Consider the following 15497-nt stretch of genomic DNA (forward strand, 5'->3'; position numbering starts at 1 on the left):
CATTCAAAATGATGTCCATAAGCCCTAAAAATTTGGTGTATTTCTATCCCTTGAAAAAAAATTAGACTTTAGATATCTATTTTTATAAAAATAGATATCTTTTTAAAAAATTAGGGTGTATTAGAAGTGTCTAAATTTCTATCCATTTTTTATCCATTTTTTTTTTTTTTGTAGTATTAGATTATTATTATTAGAAGTGTCTAAATTGAGTTATAATAGGTTTAGAAAGTTGGTATATATATATTATAAAATGATTTTTTAGTATTTTACAAGGTTTGTAAGTTGTTAGGATGAAGTTATCTATATAAGGAGCTTCAAAATGAAATTTCTTTCGGATCTATTGATTCACACATAGGGCCGGCTTGAGCATAAGGTCACTTAGGCGATTGTTTAAGGCCCCCAAAATATCTCCCCCAATTTTTCTCTTAATAATCTGTATTGCCAAAATTCCTTACATTTAAAAAATAAAATAAATAAACACTCCACATTCTAGCTTTGAAGTTGCAGTCTAGACTCTAGAGGGTGTCCCGTTCCTAAAGCAACACATGGTTTTACTTGGCTTGTTTTAATTGGAGATAAAATAAATCGGGATGCTTGTTACTTAGAAAACGAGTGTTTTTTTTTTCTCAGAGCCCAACACTAGATTGACATATAGCGTATATGACGTAAGTAATAGAGATAAAATTTCTCTCTCCCACCCACACATCCCTGCCGATGAATTTTAATTTTAAGATTTCAAAATTTTAAAAAGTTGTGGGGCTCACATAAATTATCATAGTGGAAATCGAACAACACAGCCTTCTAGATTTCATTAATGAAACTTATAGTTAAAAAATAAATTAAAAAACAAAGTTTTCCAAGCTTGATCTAAGGTATGGAAAATGTATGGCTACTGAGCATCCAAGTTTAAAATTAAAATTTAATGGTGAAAATTAACTTCTTTTAATTTTTGTTTTAAAATTCTTAGAATTTCGTCCTCTACAACATTGTGGTATTGAATCGTGTTTTTGAATTCCAAAATGGTCATCTAATTAAGAAATTTTGTTTTTTTCACTGTGGGCATGAGAGAATTTTCTCTCTTGTTGCTTATGTCATCTGCTCTATATGTCAAACCCATGGTGGGGCCGTGAGAAAGTTTGCTCACAGCGCTGTTAGCAAAAAAATAACTTTTAGAAAACGGCTTGGTTAAGAGTCCCATGTGCTTTAAACTCTACTCAAAATCAGTCACATAGACATAACTCCTATTCTATAAGATGGAAATTTCTTAAAAAAAGTAAAGATATATATGATTAGATCTCTAATAGATTCTCAAAATACTAGTTTCCAAAAACCACAAACTCTTTTAAGTCCTCATCCACTCCCACCACATGTTGAACATCTAAGATTTTTTTTTGAATGCGCCCCTTTTTAATTTTTATGTCAATAAATTCTACTGATTCTACATTATCTCTTTTCTCTCAAAACAATTGAAAGATATTCTATAGAAACAAATTTAATATTAAAATTATTTTTTAATATTTCATTTTTTCATCATCTTTTTTTTTCTTATTATCCTTAAGATTCAAAATGCGTGGTAATACTATTTATAAGACATACTCTAGTTAGAGTTTTATAAGATAGTAGGTGATAAGCAATTTTTGGCAGAATTTCTTATCTATGAAAATAAAATAACAATCTTAATAAAATAGAAACTACCCATTATTTCATTCATAAGAAAATATTGAATTTTTTTTTTTTTTTTTGAATTTTGAACATAGACTTTTTATTTAATTAATTATTATACTTCTGAATATTAATCTTATATATATAAGCTTAATTTGTAATTTTATATCAAAAATTAGAAAATAAATTTTCAAATGTTTTACTATTAGTTAGTTATTATTATTTATATTGATATACTAAATATAGCAAGGCCTCGTTTAGAGATTTGGTCTTAGGCCTCAACTTGCGTCCAGCCGGCCCTGTTCACACACTACAGGGCCCATGTAGAGTTAAAAAGATAAAGATCAGACCCATCAGAAGGCAATCTCAAAATCTGATCATTATACTCTACATGTGAGCTGCCTTTGCACATCAATCAGGAACTACATGAAATTCAAATATAACTCTTAACCAATCAAGAACGTCAGATCTTCTGTTTCTGCCTATCCTGCTCAAATGCAATAGGCCTGCTTAAGCTCCTATTGTTCAACAGAGATGCCTTAACGATGGTGTTAAGCTTGAAAATGGCATATTTTCAACGTAAAAAATAAGAAGATTTTGGCTTGAGGTTGAAGACAAGGTCAATTATGTCATCTTCATTTTGTCCGTGATACAAGACCTGGGTCAAGGGAAATGAGATCAATTTGAAAACTTAGTGATTAATCTTTAATATTGATTCTAAATCAAATATAAAATAAAATGTTAGGTTCGTTGAGTGGGTAGGAAGGTTCATGGGACGCGTTATTAACTTCTATTAAATGGAAATTTAGATAATATACAATGCACATGCATGAACCAAAATACACCCAAAAAATAATATAAAATGGATAGGCCTTGTTATATGTGTAAAAAGAAGAAGACGACTTGCTTGTTCGACCAAAAGAAAGGCAAATGGAGAATCATTCATGTTTGAATGCAACATCCAATGATCAATACTATTCTTCTCCAATTCCTTTGATTGGCTTATATACAGCTGCTGCCACCTCGGTATGTTTTCTATTTACGATTTTTGATCTGTTGCATGGACTGCGTTCTTTGAAGCCATGGATACCTTGTCGATTCTTCTCACTCAATTCCCTTACGCTCACACTTCTTGCAATAGCTACCAAACTCCCGGTAGATCTCACCACATCAATGCCTTCTGCTCATGATCAGATATCTAAACTTACTGGCACTGTCTTAATATGTATCTCCATGGGTTTTTTCTTTCCTTCTCTTGGAGCTCAGAGTCCTTATGAACGCCTTTCCATTATGGCCTCCCTGACCATCTTTGTAATAGCCATTATTGTCAATATTAGTATACAAATGGCCACTAGGGTGATCTTCGCATTCATTGTAGAACATGTGATTATCTTGGCTTTTATGGTGCTTTTGCTAATTGCATTATGGGATTCTAATTTAAGACTTCATTTTGGTTATGATGTTTTCCTTGATGATATAAAAGAGCAACTTGAAAAGAGTACTGTCCCTCAAAGTTCAGAGAACCAGTGTATGATTCATCGTATTAAGTTGTTTTACATGTCTAGTTATGGAAACAACCCTCAATTGTTTCTCACCGATTCCCCACCTGGTTTTACTATGTGCATAATTCCACCAATTTGCACAGTGGTTCTGTTACACGCTGCAATTAGATCCCTTGTTCTTAACAATAAGATGGAGTTTGGTTATGGAGTTTCTGATTATAAATGGTCAATATGGATGATAGTTGTTACTCAGTTTCTTACCATCACAGTAGGTTGTATAGCATTAGGCTTTAGATGGCTTACTCTGGTGAGCAACACTGACCTTGAAGAAGAACATGAAATTAGAGGACCAAATAAACAGCATATCTATATTATATCTAGGTTATAAGGCTTAAAATTTACTTCGAGTATCAAATTTGGCATTATTGTTTATTATTTAGCGGTCATATTTGTAGGTCTAATGCCTTATTACTTGACTATGTGGGCAGCATATGTGATGAGAGGCACTTAAAAATGCTTTATTAAACAAAAAATTGATGAGACCACAGATTTAGTGAGAGAACAACTATATTTGCTTGAGACAACATTAGTAGGTGGATACAGAAGAAAAGTGAAGAGGATATGAAGAGATTGATGGAGAATATAAAGTCGCTTTTCCAACTCATATGTTTCAACTCTTTTGCAAAACTACTCCATCTCAAGAGTCACTTTCTAGTAAGCTTCAAATTTCATCAGAGAATCAAATATCTTGTCTTTCAGTTGTGCTCCTTGTAAGAATGGACATTGTTTCACTTCCGGATTCCCTCAGTTCTTCTCTAGTTCACACCTTAGATGAAGCCTTCGAAATCATTTATTTCATCGACAAGAAAATGAATGCCGCAAATCTCTGTAACAAAGTTAAATGGATGACGGCAAAGTATATGTTCAAGTATAACGCATTAAATCGTCAGTAAAGAAACATTGTTCTGAAGTTGTTATGAGATCTATGGATGGAGGGTTTCAATCTCAATCTCAATTGAAAGTATTAGTTGATACACTTACGACTATTGAAGAAATACCATTGGAACCAGTTATGAAAATTTTGGTTGTACGTGATGATGTACAGGCCATCAATGAATTTATCATCAAGTGCCGACCGTGCACATTAATCAACGAGTTATATGGTCACATCGAACAACTATTTGTGGACATGTTACACTTCTTTTTCTCTCAGCTCTCACATGCCATACTCAAGCATATTGTTGAGAGCCCCAATGAACAAAGCAAAGAAAGAGCAACTTTTGCCTTGAAATTACTAAGAGCCAGGTTGCCACCATTTGAGGACAAAGTTCATTGGTCATTTCCTATCAGAACTGGTATCACTAGCTTGAAAACCCCTCATGGTCATTCCAGAGATGCTCACCGTATTGAACAATTGGAAAGCAATGCAGCCACACATGTTGATCTTCAGGTAGCTGAAGATTGTGAAATTCAAGAGCATGCTTGAACTTCATGGGATTCCAAAGGCAATAAAGGTATATCTCTTTCCTACTATATTCATGTTTTGGTAAATATTGGAAGTTTCAAACTGATGATATGTCTCTTGACCTGTGTCTCCTGTAAGATTTATTTTTTAACGTATCATATGGACTGGAATGTATAGGTAATATAAAGAAATCGTTATATTATAACTTGTAATTTGGAATTGTGGATTATCTCTTGTTTACGGTTCACTTACTGACATTTTACATCAACAGATGAGGAAGCGGTGGAATTCATGGATTTGGAGTAGAAGATGCAATGATTTGACAAAGACCCTAGTTATATTTCAATATTTGTTGTTTGTAATAGAAGATCTGTTGTTGTTTAAAGATCTCAGAATGGTTCGTTATTAGACTATGTTATTTAATTCGCCAAATACATCATTATTGTATACTCTTTCATATGTATGTCGCAACCCAAGCCTTTTTTTTTTCTCAAGAATTGAGTATCATGCCTAATAAACGATGTATCTAGAATCATTCAAGTATGGAATCAAGGTACACAAATTTGGGGTTTTGACATGGAACTTTTTTGACTGTCTTTATTTCTAGTTTTCTCTGTTATATAATATTTAATCACAATTAAATTTGGTAAAGGTGAATCCATCCCCTCAAAAAAATGAGAATGAGATATTGATAATGTATAGCAAGATATAAGTAGTTATTATTTCAATTCAAAGCTATGAGTGTTGATTTTGTAACTCAACCTGACAGAATAACTAAAATACTCACCGACGTGGCATGTGCAAACAACCGTATATCTGAAAAAGAAAATTTCCCCTACCAAGAATCGATCGAGAAGTAAAGGTTGCTGTTAATAAATGAGCATTCGATATATAACTAGATCTCATTGGCATTATAAAATCAACAGAAATCGGCATTTACCAAAGAGCAAGGAATGCCTACTTCGAATAATGTCGTTCAAATTGAAGAATGCAGCAACCACTTAACATATGATCATGACCAAATTTTTTTTACGATATGCTTGGGACACTATGGAGGTCTATGCCGACAATTTTCGCATTCGGAAAAGGTGCAATATTTGCCCAAAAATAGAGGGGTAGAAATGTAATTTTCATACATTTTTGAGGGTCGGAGTGGTGACCCACGTGATCTCCTGTCACCGGTGAGAACTCCAGTATTTTTATCTCCGATGATGATGGTCGTGGCAACAAGTACATTTTTTAATGAAGTTTCTGTTTTTAAATAAAACAAAAATGGTGGTAATCTGACTACCCCATGTGACACACTTAATCCACTACCCTAGGGTGACAAGTTTGAGAACTGTAGATGCTTTCTATTTATAAAAGAACTATTTATTTTAAAATAGGAGAGACAGGACATGGCTCTGAAGGAGTCTGCATCCTTTTTTGTCGCAACATACTTGGCCAAAACTCTTAATTATTTCTTGAAAAATGCTGGAATGATACAAAGAGAGACACAAAGGTGACAAAAATATATATATATATATATATATATATGGGGGTGGTTCGTGGGACGTCCCATAAACCAGCTGAGAAACAGATGATTAAGAGTCGTTGGATATGATGAAAACAACGGTTCGGATCGCATGGGACGTCAAATCATTTCTTTTATAATAAATATAACGAATTTCAAATACCTCCTTCTATTTTATTTTAATTTTTTAAAACCCTCTTCTCTCTCTCACTGTCTCACTGTGTAACAGGAATCGATGAACCCCTCTCATTCCTCTCTCTCTCTCTCTCTCTCTCTCTCTCTCTCACTGTGTAACATGAATGACGAAGCCCTCTAATTAATTTATTTTAATTATTTTTTTTTAAACCTTCTTCTCTCTCTCACTGTCTCACTATGTAACACGAATGACGAAGCCCTCTCATTCCTCATTCTCTTCTCTACTGATCTCTTTCAATCTTTATCCTCTATTCCCTCTATCAAATAATATTCCATTCACGGTTCCTCTCCATCCAAACAAAATACCTCACTTCATGGACGATGTAATCATGTAAAAAGTGAACACAGGGCGTATGTTACTATTTTTTTTTTTTTTTTGTATAAGTGTAAAAATATATTAAAGAGAAATTTGATGTCCCCATTACATAAACACTTGACCTCACCACTTGAAATTATCTCTTGGTGGACTTGAACAGATGAAATACCCAGCATATACTCAAATACAATTGTTAGAAATCCCCAATAAAGCTGAATTTGTTGTATCCTCAGTGGGGGGCTCAAGCTTGCTTAATCAAAGAACAAAGTTGCCAACATTTCAGATCATATAAGTGGGGACCCAATATATATATATATATATATATATAGAGAGAGAAGAGAGAGAGAGAGAGAGAGAGAGGAATGAGAGGGGTTCATCGATTCGTGTTACACAGTGAGACAGTGAGAGAGAGAAGAGGGTTTTAAAAAAATTAAAATAAAATAGAAGGAGGTATTTGAAATTCATTATATTTATTATAAAAGAATGATTTGACGTCCCATGCGATCCGAACCATTGTTTTCATCATATCCAACGACTCTCAATCATCTGTTTCTCAGCTGGTTTATGGGACGTCCCACGAACCGCCCCCTATATATATATATATAATGTGTTGGCGTGCCCATAGATGCTTTTTACTGGTATCTCGCGAAAAAGCATCTATGATAATGTGCGCAACACCACATCATTTTGTCACCTTTATGTCTTTGTTTGTGTCACCCAGCACGACTCTTCTTTCTTTTGTGTGGTAAAGTTGACTGAATTCTTTAAACCAATGTTTTTAAAACCCAATGGATAATCAAACCTAAAATTTGTTCAAATGGCCAAACAAGGGTTCAACCGAGGTTTAATATGGTCGGATCGATTTGAAATAATAAGTAGTTATTATTATATTAAAATTAGAAATAGAAAAAAATATATATATAGAATTTCTGGATTCTTTCATAAATCAATGAAAAAATGCAGAAACATTAAAGATTTTGGTGACATTTTCTATTTTCTTAAAATCTATGAAGTCTTAAATTTCATTTCATGAAGAAATCTGAATAAATATATATATATATATTTGTAATTTTATAACTGGTTCATGAAGACCGATGGTTTGTACGGTTGAACCATTTGTTCGTTCAGGTGCGTCCAATTTTTTACATTGCTTTAAACTCTTTAGAGCCAACTCACCCAAGTAAACTTTGAAATAGCCAACCTACTTCAAATTTTGGTGAAATCCTTGTCTTTGATTGACACGTGCCAAGAAAATTAACCCTATGCCTCTAAATATTTTTCTTAGTAAATATTTAGACTAATGATAAATTGACTCGCTAAGACGCTCTTAACATGGCATATGTTGACATAACCATAGAAAATTGAAGACGAGAAATTGAAGAATCTATCTCCTTCAACCTTCAAACATCAAGAACAAAATATGATTTTTTTGTGGAGAAGAATAGATTTGTGTAGAAAAATAAACGATGGTTTACAATGCGTTAAAAGATAATTGATTGAAGAAGTGGTTGAATATATAAGTGAAAAACGAGGTAACTTCTCGGTATTAAGTTTGAAAAATGACATATTTACAAGGTAAAAAATAAGAAGATTTGGGCTTGAGGATGAAGACAAGGCCATTTACGCCATCATCTTTTTGTCTGTGACAAGACCTAGGTCTAGGGGAATGACATCAGTTTGAAAAAAAAATAGGGATTAATCTTTAATATTCACAAAATCGTGGGGGCATTTTTGAAGCTAACCTCCCCCTCTTTGTTTGCATTTTTCTTCTAAATCAAATATAAAATGAAACATTAGGACGTTGAGTGAGCAGGAAGGCTCAGAAGACTCGTTATTGACTTTTATTAAATAGAAATTTATATAAAATGAATGGTCATTGTTATATGTGTAACAAAGACAAGATGACTTCTTTCTTTTCTTTTCTTTTTTCTTTTTTCTTTTTTCTTTTTTTCTTTTTTGTGGCTTAGTGGCACTGTCTTGATATTCTCTAAATTAAGTCTAAATAATAGGTATCACTAGAAGGGGATTAAAGGGAGAGTTGAATGGAAAATAATAAAAAAAGGCCTTTAAGAACAATCCCAGTACGAGTTTTCTTCAAGAACGAGAATTTGATGTAAAACATCTACAGTTTTAAGTAGTTTCTAGTACTAGTAGGATGTGTTTCTATTTTGTAACTTTTAATAGGATTTCTATTTCGTAGTCATTTAGGAAGTCTCTACTTTTTCTAATTTCTAATTTGTTTTAGGATGGATAAATTATTTGATGGTTGTAGGACTCAGATAGAGAAGGGGGCATAAATTCAATCCATAGATATTAAGAGTGAGAGTTGAGAAGATGGAAACCCTTGATTGAGCAAAGAAAAGTGAAGCCATTCTATTTTATGTGTTATGTCCGAAGGATTAGAAACAGTAACTACGTGAAATTCAGATCTTCTGTTTTCTGCCTATGCTGCTCAAATGCAATAGGCCTGCTTTAGCCCCTAGTGTTCAATAGAACGAATACAAAGATGCCTTAACGATGTAACTTCTTGGTGTTAAGCTTGTAAATGGCATATTTTGTGGGTAAAAAATAAGAAGATTTGGGCTTGAGGTTGAAGACAAGGCCATTTACGTCATCTTCATTTTGTCCGTGATACAAGGCCTTGGTCAACGGAAATGACATCAGTTTGAAAACTCAGGGATTAATCTTTAATATTAATATAAAATCAAATGTTAGGTTCGTTGAATAGGGAGGAAGGTTCAGAGGACGCGTTATTATTGACTTTGATTAAATAGAAATTTAGATAATATACAATGCACATGCATGAACCAAAATACACCCTAAAAATAATATAAAGTGGATGGTCCTTGTTTTTTTTTTTGATAAGTAGCATTGTATTCATGAGAAAGCCAAGTCAGTCGAGATGATCAACTTGGTGAGGCCTTACAAGGTAGAACTACTCACGCATAGAACAACAAATCCCATCCCATCTATACAAAAAGTCCTCAAAATACAATCCCCTAAACTCCTTAAAAACTTTGGACCAGCAAAAGATAAGACCCAAGACAAACATAATCGTATCTGAACAGTCTTTCTGTTTCCCCTCGAAGGTACGCCTATTTCTTTCAAGCCATACCCCCCAACAAATCGCAAAGGGTGTAATACTCCACAACGTCCTCTTTGGACTGCTAAACGAGTAACCAATTGAAGACCAACCAATGAAGACGTCATTGATTGATTTTGGCAAGCAAGTTGAAACCCCATATAACTTAAAGAAGTAAACCCAAATGTCATGTGAGAACTTACAGTGGATTAGAAGATGGTCCGATGATTCTCCATTTTCCATACATAACACACAACAACTTGCCCCATACCATCCACGCCGCATTAGAAAGTCCATTGTTTGAATCCTTCCTAAAACCGCCGTCCAAGTAAAAAATGCAACTTTGCTTGGCACTTTTGGACCCCAAATAGAAACATGGGGAAAGGTCGGATCCCCATTGTTGCACAAGGATTGGTAAAATGAGCGTACCGAGAACCTCCCATCCTTGCTAGCCGACCAAATTCTCTCGTCTTCTCTTCCCGTGCGAATTTCAATACTTGAGGCACCAATGACTAATCTGCTGACTTCTTGAAGTTCTACCTCATTAACTCCTCTTCGGAGCCCGAGATCCCAAGCCCAATCTCCACCCATAGCTCGGCGGAAGGAAGTGATGGGCTGCCCTTTCTTCGAAGAAATGGAATACAAGGTTGGAAATACCTCCATTAGGGGCCGATTACCGCACCATGTGTCTTCCCAGAATCTTACTCGGTTGCCTTGACCCACTTTAAATTTGACTCTCGTTCTGAATAGTGAGATGATCTTCAAGATGCCTTTCCACATCCCGCATCCAAATGGTTGCCTGGTTGGCCTACTTTCCCACCCTGTCCGACTCAATCCGTACTTACTTTCTATAACCTGTCTCCATAAGCTATTCCCATCAATCCCAAACTTCCACAACCATTTCCCCTTTAAGGCCAAGGTCCTTGTTATATGTGTAAAAACTAAAAAGAAGAAGACGACTTGCTTGTTCGACCAAATGAAAGGCGAATGGAGAATCATTCTTCTTTGAGTGTAACATCTAATGATCACAACTATTCTTCTCTAATTCCTTTTATTGGCTTATATACAGCTGCAGCCACCTCGGTATGTTTTCTATTTATGATTTTTGACCTGTTGCATGGACTACGTTCTAGGAAGCCATGGATACCTTGCCGATTTTTCTCACTTAATTCCCTTACGCTCACCCTTCTTGCCATAGCTACCAAACTCCCCGTAGATCTCACCACACCAATGCCTTCTGCTCAAGATCAAATATATAAACTTACTGGCACTGTCTTAATATGTACCTCCATGGGTTTTTTCTTACCTTCACTAGGAGCTCAGAGTCCTTATGAACGCCTTTCCAATATGGCCTCCCTGACCATCTTTGTAATAGCCGTTATTGTCAATATTAGTATACAAATAGCCACTAGGGTGATCTTCGTGCTCATTGTAGAACATGTGATTATCTTGTCTTTCATGGTGCTTTTGCTAATTGAATTATGAGATTCTACATTAAGACTTCATTTTGGTTTTGATGTTTTCCTTGATGATATAAAAGAGCAACTTGAAAAGGGTACTGACCCTCAAAGTTCGGCAAACCAGTGTATGATTCATCGGATTAAGTATTTTTATGTGTCTAGTTATGGAAACAACCCTCAATTGTTTCTCACTGATTCCGCACCTGGTATGACTATGAGCATAATACCCCCAATTTGTATGGTGGTTCTGTTACAAGCTGCAATTAGATCCCTTGTTCTTAACAATAAGATGGAGTTTGGTTATGGAGTTTCGGATTATAAATGGTCAATATGGGTAGTGGTTGTCATTCAGTTTCTTACCATCACAGTAGGTTGTATAGCAATTGGCTTTAGATGGCATACTGTGGTGAGCAACACTGACCTTGAAGAAGAATATGAATTTAGAAGACCAAATAAACCGTATATCCATATTATATCTAGGTTAAAAGTCTTAAAATTTAGTTCGAGTCTCAAATTTGGCATTATTCTTAGGTCTTTAGAGAGCATAACTGTATTGCCATTTTACTCGACTATGTTGGCAGCATTAGTGATGATAGGCACTAAAAAATGCTTTATTAAACAAAGAAATTGCGAGACCACAGATTTAGTGAGAGAACAACTATATTTGCATGAGACAACATTGATTAGGTGGATACTGAAGAAAAGTGAAGAGGATATGAAGAGGTTGATGGAGAAATATAAAGTCAATTTTCCAACTCATATGTTTCAACTCTTTTGCAAAACTACTCCATCTCAAGAGTCACGTTCTAACAAGCTTCGAGTTTCATCAGAGAATCGAATATCTTGTCTTTCAGTTGTGCTCCTTGTAAGAATGGCTATTGTTTCACTTCTGGATTCCCTCAATTCTTCTCTAGTTCACACCTTAGATGAAGCCTTCGAAATCATTTATTTCATCGACAAGAAAATGGATGCAGCAAATCTCCATAACAAAGTTAAATGGATGACGGCAAAAGATATGTTCAAGTATAACAAACACATTACAACATCAGTAAAGAAGCATTGCTCTGAAGTTGTTATGAGATCTATGGATGGAGGGTTTCAATCTCAATCTCAACTGGACTTAGATGATAAACTTGGGATTATTGAAGAAATGCCATTGGAACCAGATATGATAAATTTTGTTGTATGTGATGATGTACATGCCATCAATGAATTAATCATCAAGTGCCAACCATGTGCATCAATCAACGAGTTATACGGTCACATCGAACAACTATTTGTGGACATGTTACACTTCTTCTTCTCTCAACTCTCACATGCCATACCCAAGCATATTCTTGAGAGCCCCAATGAACAAAGTGAAGAAAGAGTAAGTTTTACCTTAAGTTTTACCTTGAAATTACTAAGCAAGGTTGCACCATTTGAGGACAAAGTTCATTGGTCATTTCCTAACGGAACTGGTATCACTAGCTTGATAACCCCTCATGGTCATTCCAGAGATGCTCACCGTATTGAACAATTGGAAAGCATTGCAGCCACTCATGTTGCTCTTCAAGTATCTGAAGATTGTGAAATTCAAGAGCATGCTTGAACTTCACAGGGATTCCAAAGGCAATAAAGGCATATCTCTTTTTTTTCTACATTTAAGTAAAAATATTAATAGATTTTTCTCATTGTTTTATTAGCTTTAGCCATAGTTGAGAATCGAGATCGTTTTTGCTTTAGTCAGACTATTCTTCGTCCATCTTTTTTTTTTTTGTTTTTTTTTTTCAGAATTGAGATACCCGTAGAACATCATATTTAACCAGAGTTGACATGACGAGTGGATCCTCTGTAGCTCTTGTTCTACAGCTTATAGAACATCATATTTAACAAAACAAAACAACTCAGTAATCTTGTAATCATGGTTTAGATCAGATTTGAAAAAAAACAAAAAACAAAAAACAAAAAAAATTCTCTCTAGTCAATAAACTTTTAAATTTAAGCTACAAGAGGATCCGCTCCCATTGACATGCCCTTGAGCTCAATCTCTTCTTGAAGGCCAACTATTTAGACAATCCAATTCATGTTTTGGTAAATATTGGAAAAAGCCCCCCAAGTTTCAAATTAATGTATCCTATGTACTGGAATGTATAGTTAATACAACGAAATCGTTATATTATAACTTGTAATTTGGAATTGTGGATTATCTCTTGTTTAGGGTTCACTACTTACTGACGTTTTACATCAACAGATGAGGAAGTGGTGGAAGCCATGGATTTGGAGTAGAAGATGCAATGATGTGACAAAGACCATAGTTATATTTCAATATTTTGTGTTTGTAATAGAGGATCTGTTGTTGTTTAAAGATCTTGTAATTCTCTATTTTAACGAATGAAAGGCTTCTTTGATTGTGAATTACTACTAAACGATACATCTAGAATCATTCAAATAAGGAATCAAGGTACAAGTTGTTATTATTTCAATTCAAAGCTACGATTGCTGATTTTGTAATAACTCAAATACTGACCGACGTGGCACGTGCAAAGAACCGTATATCTGAATGACAATTTTCCCCTAGCAAGAATTGATCGACAAGTAAAGGTTGTTGTTAATGAATGAGCATTCGATATATAACTAGATCTCTTTGGCATTACAAAATCAAGAGAAGTCGGCATTTACCAAAGAGCAAGGAATGCATTCAAATTGATGAATGCATTAACCACTTAACATAGGATGGTGACCAAATTTTTTAAAGATATGCTTTGGGACACTATGGAGGTCTAGGCCGATGATTTTCGCATTTGGAAGAGGTGCAATATTTGCCAAAAAAAATGTCACTCACTGGTAAGAAACTAAATTTATTTTGCTTGATTTACCATTTTTCTTAGTGTTTTTCTACTTAAAAATAGAGGGGTAAAAATGTAATTTTCACACATTTTTTAGGGTCGGAGTGGTGATCCACGTGATCTCCGGTCACCAGTGATAACTCTGGTATTTTTATCTCCGATGAAGGTGGTTGTGGCAACAAGTACAGATGGCTTGGCCCTGTACAACATTTTTTAATGAAATTTCTTTTTTCTAAATAAAACAAAAATAGGGATACTCTGATTACCCCATGTGGCACACTCAATCGAAGTAATATATTAAAATTATATATATATGGGAAGCATTCAGAGGCCCTAAAGAGAGCCAAACATTGTGCCAAACATTTTTTAAAATAGGGGTTAGAAGTTTCAGAATAGGCTGACTTTTTGTGAGAATGATCTCTATGGTGAAGAGATCATCTTCACCAAAAATCAGCTCATTCTGAAACTTCTAACCCTTGTTTACAAGTTGAAGAATTGTGGACCATCGGATTTTTATAAATCACTTTTGATGAGGTTAGAAGTTTCAAAATGGACTGATGCGGAGATCATCCTCACAAAAATCAGACCATTTTGAAACCTCTAACTCATACATTGAAAAATGTTTAGCACAATGTTTGGCTCTCTTTAGGGCCTCCCAATGCCACCTTATATATATAGAATTTCTGGACTCTTTCATGAATCAATGAAAAAATGCATAAACATTAAAGATTTTGGTGACATTTTCTATTTTCTTTAAATCTACAAAGTCTATTTTCTTTACATCATTTTTTTGTGAAATCCTTGTCTTTGATTAACGTGTGCCACAAAATTAACCCTATGCCTCTAAATATTTAGACCAATGATAAATTGATTCACTAAGACACTCTTAATGTGGCATATGTGCACATAACAATAGAAAATTGAAGATTCTATCTCCTTCAACCTTAAAATATAGAACAAAATATGATTTTTTGTGGAGAAGAATAGATTTCCGTAGAAAAATAAACGATGGTTAACAATGCGTTGAAAGATAATTGACTGGAGAAGAGGTTGAATACATAAGTGAAAAACAAGATACCTTCTTGATGTTAAGTTTGAAAAGAACATATTTTCTGGGTAAAAAATAAGAAGATTTTGGCTTGAGGTTGAAGACAAGGCCAGTTACATCATCTTCTTTTTGTTTGTGACAAGACCTAGGTCAAGGGGAATGACATCAGTTTTAAAAATAAGGACTAATCTTTAATATTGATAAAATTGTGGGGGCATGTCTGAAACTAATCACCCCCCTATTTATTTATTTATTTTCTTCTAAATCAAATATAAAATGAAACATTAGGTTCGTTTGAGTGAGCAAGAAGGTTCATAAGACGCGTTATTGACTTTTATTAAATAGAAATTTATATAAAATGAATAATCATTTTTATATATGTAACAAGAACAAGACGACTTGATTTTTTTCTTTTTCTTTTTTGTG

General features: G+C 34.3%; 1 protein-coding gene across 1 annotated transcript; it reads left to right on the plus strand.

Moving 5' to 3' along the window:
- The first annotated feature begins 2592 nt into the window (after positions 1–2592).
- On the plus strand, positions 2593–3552 carry LOC147382175 (uncharacterized). The gene has a single exon (XM_086428412.1). It carries the CDS (start codon positions 2593–2595, stop codon positions 3550–3552), a length of 960 nt encoding a protein of 319 aa, XP_086284538.1.
- Positions 3553–15497: the final 11945 nt, after the last annotated feature.

This window comes from Akebia trifoliata, chromosome 16, assembly GCF_017979445.1.
Source record: "Akebia trifoliata isolate Shusen 1 chromosome 16, ASM1797944v1, whole genome shotgun sequence".
Taxonomy (NCBI): domain Eukaryota; kingdom Viridiplantae; phylum Streptophyta; class Magnoliopsida; order Ranunculales; family Lardizabalaceae; genus Akebia; species Akebia trifoliata.